Source organism: Oryctolagus cuniculus, chromosome 13, assembly GCF_051225735.1.
Source record: "Oryctolagus cuniculus isolate XC-2025 breed Fujian yellow rabbit chromosome 13, ASM5122573v1, whole genome shotgun sequence".
In the NCBI taxonomy this organism is placed as follows: domain Eukaryota; kingdom Metazoa; phylum Chordata; class Mammalia; order Lagomorpha; family Leporidae; genus Oryctolagus; species Oryctolagus cuniculus.
The window spans coordinates 55,494,910-55,501,684 of NC_142879.1; the positions used below are offsets into that span (position 1 = coordinate 55,494,910).

General features: G+C 44.5%; 1 protein-coding gene across 1 annotated transcript in view; it reads left to right on the forward strand.

Annotated features, from left to right (window-relative positions):
- The window catches only part of LOC103351035 (nidogen-1), a 59,623-nt gene extending 53,312 nt beyond the window's left edge, over positions 1-6,311 (forward strand). Inside the window, exons 12-14 of the mRNA XM_089311253.1 lie at positions 717-840; positions 1,491-1,603; positions 2,513-6,311. Coding sequence (XP_089167379.1) covers positions 717-840; positions 1,491-1,603; positions 2,513-2,634 — 359 coding nt within the window. The 3' untranslated portion in view covers positions 2,635-6,311. The remainder of the gene's footprint in view (positions 1-716; positions 841-1,490; positions 1,604-2,512) is intronic.
- The last annotated feature ends 464 nt before the right edge of the window (positions 6,312-6,775 follow it).

The window sequence follows — 6,775 nt, forward strand, 5'->3', positions numbered from 1 at the left end:
CCTGGCAACTGTGGGGTGTCCCTCGGGCCAGGGATGTGGGCAGAATGCTCAGTCAGGGAGGAACATCTATCGTCTCTCTCCGTAGGAGTCTCTATTGAGTAATATCTGTTCTAGACACTCTGTCAGGTGCCACGTGGGACGCAGAGGCTGTGAGGCACAGTCCCCATCCTGTTAGGACAGAGTGAGGCATGAGCACTTCAGTGAAATCCCAGGCCTTAAGATGCAGTCATCATGCAGGCCTTTGATGGAAGCCGGGTGCAGCTGCTCACCAGTGCTGTGGGTTAGCAATCCTTAAAGGCTCTGAATTCATAGAGCAGGAGGGGCTGGAGAAGCTTCAGGAAGGAGGAACCTGGACAAGAGCTGGAAGATGATGTATTTCCTCCCGAGAGAAAGGAGCCTGGGGGTAGGAGCAGACCTAGGCACCAGCTGCTTCCAGACCAGCTGAGCCGAGTTGCATTTTCTCTGCCCCAGCCCCCGACTCCCCAGCAGAAGCAGGTGTGGGAGCCAGAGTGGCAGTGGGTATCGATCGTTGAAAGGGGCAGGGCACAGGAGCGAGGGACAGCTCTCCAGTTTTAAGACCAGGCTGCATGTATTCTCTAGGATTTGTCACTGTAATGCCAAATTTCTCCCGCCTCTGCCCCTGGCACCCTCCAGTTGTGACACAAAGGGCCCACTTCTGGAGCGAACAATGAGGGACTTGTTTTTGCTGCACACAGGCACCAACCGGGCAGAGTGCCTGCACCCCAGTCAGCCAGGCAGACGCAAGGTCCTCGAAGGGCTCCAGTATCCTTTTGCTGTGACGAGCTACGGGAAGAATCTGTACTACACAGACTGGAAGACGTAAGTTGGCTGCTGCTGAGGCTGGGCGGGCCTGTGCTTCACTCTGTCTCTGGGAAGCCAGGCCCTTTCCTCTGGCCCCTTGTCTTGACCTTGACACGCAGAGATGTCCTTTCTTCCTCACCCTTGGGCTGTCAGGATGCAGGTGGGGGGTGGAGGAGAAGGGGAGCAGGAGGTGCCCATTGTCATCTGGATGCTCCTGGCAGGGCAGTTTCAAGTCTGTGAACTTGGACTTCCTGAGCACGTCTGTCCCTTCCCCCCAGGAGCTGGCCCCGGGGCCAGCTGCATGTCCACTCATGCCCTGTTTATGGTTCTTAAACCGCAATGTTCCCACAGCCCCTTGTTGACCACCCTTTCTGCAAAAGGAGGGGTTAAACTGAGGAGGCAGCTGGCCAAGGGCTCTGAAGAGAAAGCCCGTTTCCTGCCTGGAATTTAGAGAGGGAGGAGAAAGCTGGCTGACCGTCACCTTTCTTTAGGAAGCCAGAGAAATGCAGGCCTGATGCACCCCAGGAGGGAGGGATGTCTCAGGAGCAAGGCCACCGTATCTGCTTATGGCCTCCAGTTTATACCCAAAACTGCAAAAAAGTCACTCCCTGGAGAAAGGTTCAAACCATCAGATGTACTTCTGAGCTCCTGACTTTTGTGCTCTGTAGGAATTCTGTGGTGGCTGTCGATCTGGCTGTTTCCAAAGAGATGGATTCCTTCCACCCCCACAAGCAGACCCGGCTGTATGGCATCACCACGGCCCTGTCTCAGTGTCCCCAAGGTAACTTGCCTGTACTGTTACTCCCCATACTCCTGGGGGCAACCTGATGATATAGAGTCCACGCTGTGGCTGCTGCTGGGCTGCCGGTACAACTGCTAGCTGTCCTGTCTCTCAAGGATCTTCATTACTGAGCACATGAGCCAGGTGAATACATAGAACACACCCAGGCCTGAAGTAGACAGAGATAAAGTACTGAGTCTTGGACTGGGTCTAGAAGTATACAGTCTTCAGGTTCCAAATGGAACATTAATGTTTGGATCTCTGCTGATTTAAAGTCCATATATTTGGCCTAACAGTGATAACAATAACTAATAAAAATAATTTCAAGTATATGTTTGGCATTTACTGAGAGCTAGTAAGTTGGCATAGATCAACTCGCTTTGTATTCGTAGTTCATTTCATCCTCACAGCAGCCCTATGAGGTGGGCACTGCTGTGCTCATTTTAAAAATGAGGAAATGGAAACAAGTTCAAAGTCGCACCTCTCATGGTGCCAACCTGGCTCCAGAGTCCATACCATGCTGCCTCTCAAAGGCCTCTCCCCTTCTCTACTTTTCTCCTTCTCCCCCAGTTAGAGTGAAACCAGGAGTGTAAGTAGGTAGAAAGCGCTCTATGCTTTATGCCTCCATGTTCTAATGAGAGCTGGAAAACCCTCCCTGAGATTTGTTTTATAGCTTTAGTGGTAAGTTTGTATAGCCCCCAAATGGAGAATCAGCGTTTTTGTCTGTCTGGTTTAACAAACAACAGATTAGCTTAGCTAAGCACCTAGTACAGTGTTCTCTGTTCCCCTGGAACGGGCCACAATTTTGGCCTCTCAGAAAATGAAGTAAAGTTAATACGGTGTCCTGTCTCTCAGTGGCTGTTGAGCCAGGTCAGAGAAGGCTGTTGAACTGATTTCTGCCTTTTGCAGGCGACAACTACTGCTCTGTGAACAACGGCGGCTGCACTCACCTCTGCTTGGCCACTCCAGGTAGCAGGACCTGCCGTTGCCCTGACAACACCATGGGAGTGGACTGTATTGAGCGGAAATGAAGACAAGACTGCCGTGTTTCCTCTCCAAGTATTTCACAGGAGCATCCTACTTGAATCTACTTGGTCCAGACTGAAAAACTGTCCTCTGCCTGAGTGACCACTAGGTTCAGGCCCATCCCAGCCTGAGCCTCAACAACTTCCCCCCCACTATTCCCCAAAACATACACTTCTTTAATGGGAAAGTTTCTCCCCCTGTATAAGGACAGAATTCCCACCCTGGCCCAACTCCAGATAAGCTTATACAAGCCTGGGTGATGATTACCTACCCCATTCCAGTTCCCTGGACCTTTCCCAAATCCTAGTCTCCCAGTGGTGAGTAGAACCACCCAAAGCCTAAGCAGCCCCCTCTCTGTGGCCTTAAAAGCTCAGCTTCATTCTGAGGCACCCACCATCCTATCAGCTGTTCAACACACCAGCCTGGGTCTGCCTAGGTGAGGTTGTGAGTGAAGAAAGGAGTTAGCCCTCCCTTACTTTTTCTCTTGGTGCTCTGATTTCCCTCTTTATATTCACATTTTTTTATTCCCTAGTTCCTCATCACCTTCATCCCAAGGCCCTCATTGTAAGAACCATGATCTGCCTTTTGATGAGAAATTACCCATCATAGAGAATATATGGGTACTTTATGGATGTTAATGAGCATCCTTTTCCAGATGAGGTATTGGCATTTAAGTTAGTAGCCTTTGACACTCAAAGGCTTAAGTCAAAGGAGTATCCTATGATAGGAATTTCAAAGTGTAGAGTCAGATGTTTGAGGATGAGGAATTACTTTGATGTGCCTTAAATTATACCAGAGATTACCAAAGTCATCCTGTTTTCCCAAAGCTCCTGTATTCCAGCATGTGGTCTCTGGTGCTTCACCTTCACTGCTAGCACTGATGTCCAGTCTCCTCATGGAGATTTGTCTGAGGTCTGAGACACAGCTTAGAGCTGGTACAAGGTGATGACTTAACCAGTTCATCAGTTTTGGTCTTTGCTCCAGAGAACCAGTTTATACTTAACCATGAATCTGCTTATCCTTTTGTTCTCGATCCTTTAACTTTAGTGGCTAAATGTGCATCTAAAGACACAGTATAGGAAGAGCAAATTCAATAATTATCTTAATGGTCCAGACTCTTTATTGCTCGTTTGTCTAATTAAAGGGACCACTGCTACATTTCATATTTATGTTTTTACAATTTGTTTAGAGAACCTCTTCCATTAGTAGCTAGTGTTGTCTTTTGTCAACTGCTTCCCAGAGTCCTAAAGCAATAGAAATTTTGGACTGAAAGTTGAGCATAAGGTGTTTGAGTCAATAAAGGATGGGATAAGGGAGTACAGAAGACTTAAAGTATCATGAAGAGATTAACCAAGAGCAGGAATGGAAAACCCAAGAGAAATGGGTGAGGGGAGGGGATTTATGAATGGCAATTAAAAAAAACCCTTTAATAACTACACAGAGAAAATAACACATTTTTGCCAAAGAACACTTATACTTGAGAACATGGAAGAATTTTCCTGAAATTCTCCTTGGAGCAGAGATCCCTCCCTATTTCTTCAAATCCCAGTGTGCTCAACTCCTTCACCTACATACCCTCCTACCATTGTCTGCACTTGCTTGTGAAGCACATTGGAAACTAAGTTGGGAAAGTGTTTCCTTAAATGATTGGAGTTTGTTTTCAGAGACAATTTTGTTTCCAATAATCATAAGCTTTGCGGAACTTCTGAGTCTTTTATATAGTGCAAACTCATAAATTACTCTTTTTCTTGTATTTATCATTCCTCACCAAGCCTTCTGTATCAGATGTTCATCATGATTTTGTAAATTTTATAAGTATTTTATTCACTGTATTACTAGATTCATTCTAAAAGTTTTTAAATGGTAAATTCCTAAACTGTGGAAACCCCAGGAGGTGCTTAATAACTGTTGCCCCAGATTTATACAAATATTTGATGACTCCTTGATTTTATCACATACAAATACTTGTAGATGAACACACCTCCTCTTCAACCCTGTTACTCCTCCAAGTTTAGATCTGGGCGGGTGTTCTCAAAGGTAGTTCCAGAACAGACCACATGAGGGCAGTAAGAGCCTCTCAATGCCTTTGTCTGGGAGTGAGGAGGTGGGAGGGGCCAGGCAGCCCAGGCAACTCCCTGAAAAAAAAGCTGTGCCCAGGCTTTCCCAGTGCCCTGCTGGAGAACTTTAATACTGGCCAGCTGCCCAGCCTGCTGCCAAAGAAAGCCCAAATGTGGAGGCTCAAGCCTCTGCATTTTAAATCAGATTTTCTCCCAAGTAGCCCAACACCTTTCCTCCCAAAGCCATCTCTTCATTCTGAACATTTGTAGACATCCATCACACTAAGGCCAGAGCCATGTGCTTAGCACCAGGAGGAATACACAGAAGTATTCCTGGGACAGGCATTTTGTACTGCGATTAAGAGACAGCTTGGGACACCTGCATCCCATACTGGAGCGTTTGGGTTCAAGCCCCAGCTCCAGCTCCTGATTCCAATTACCTGCTAATGTGTACCCCACTTAGATTCCTGCCACCCACATGGGAAACGTAGATTTGAATTCTAGGCTCCTGGCTTGAGCCTGGTCCCAGCCCCAGCTGTTGTGGGCAATTGGGGAGTGAACCAGCAGATAAAAGCTGTCTCCCTGCCTTTCCTCCCTTCCAAATAAAATGAAAATAATTAATTGTTTAAACATGAAACATTCCTAAATACATCCTATGGACACGTAAGTATACGTATACATTTCTTCATGGACAAGGTTATGAGCGAATCTAAATGGAGAATTACACAGGATACCAAATCCAGAAAATGCAAGACCTTTGCAAATAAAACAGTGCATGTCTGATTCCTAACTAGGAATTACTAACAGCTGGTGTTAAATGATTAGTTCAAAATCACTTCTAGTTAAGGAGGTGACGGAATCAGGGAAAGGAGAGGTCTTGGTAGAATGGCATTCATCTGTTGAATGATAGAAAGGAGACACCTCCCTCACAATGACATTGTGAGGAAGGATCAGTTATGCCCAGCGTGTGAGCAGGAAGCTGAGCCTCCAGGAAGTGGAGTGACTTGGCAGAGGGCATGCCATCCGCAGGTGCAGAGCAGGGTCCAACTCCAGCTCTGGGTTGCTTCAAACATCCCTTGCCACCTTCCTTCTTACAAGACTTTAAATAAGATTTAGTTTTACTTTATCTCATTTTGTTATTTGTGTTTAACACATTTGCATTTAGAAAATAAAGATAATGTGCCAAAAAATACATCACAGGAATCTCATTATTCAACAATAGTCTCATCAATGCTTGGATATTTTATCCCAGAAGTGTAAATACACACACACCATCCTGTTATATATTTTGTAAAATTTACCTGGCAAACATTTTAATGTTTATAATATAATTACATTTAATATATAATATATATAGCATATTTACATTTAATATAATTATATTGTATATAATTTTAAATGTATATAACAAAAACTGGGTCTCACTACTTTTAGTACTTTAGTTTGCCTTCTAAATAAATGCATATATGAATATCAGATAATGACTGCATAATAGTATTATAATCCATTATTTGAATGGACAGACAAAAAATGCTCACGAACATTATTACTGTTGGACATTTAGAGTGTTTCTGCTTTTTTTTTTTTTTTACTGTGGTAAATAACAATAAATACCATCATACTTATATCAGTGTCCCTGTTTTTATCTCTGGGATAAATTCCAACTTATTGTTGTTCAAAAATTTTAAACTGTCAATAGATAACTACATGCAGAAAGTTTGTACCAATTTACATGCTCATAAGGGTTGTTTAGGACTGCCAGTTTCCTACATTTTTGACTTTTGATAGTTTCTTTCATCACTGCCCATCTGATAATTGAGTGTGGAGATAGGGTGATGTCTTGTTATAATAAAATGTACATTCTTTTAGTTGAGGTAAACTTTTAAGATATATATAACTGTGACAGTTTCTGTTGTGGATTGCCTTCAAGTCCTTAATTCTTTCCTCTTCCTCTTCCTCCTCCTTCTTCTAAGAAAATGTGTTGATTTGAAAGGCAAGTGACAGAGAGAGAGGCAGAGAAAGAGAGAGAGAAAGATCTTAATCTATAGGTGCACTCCCCAAATTCCCAGAACCAGAGCTGGACCAAGCT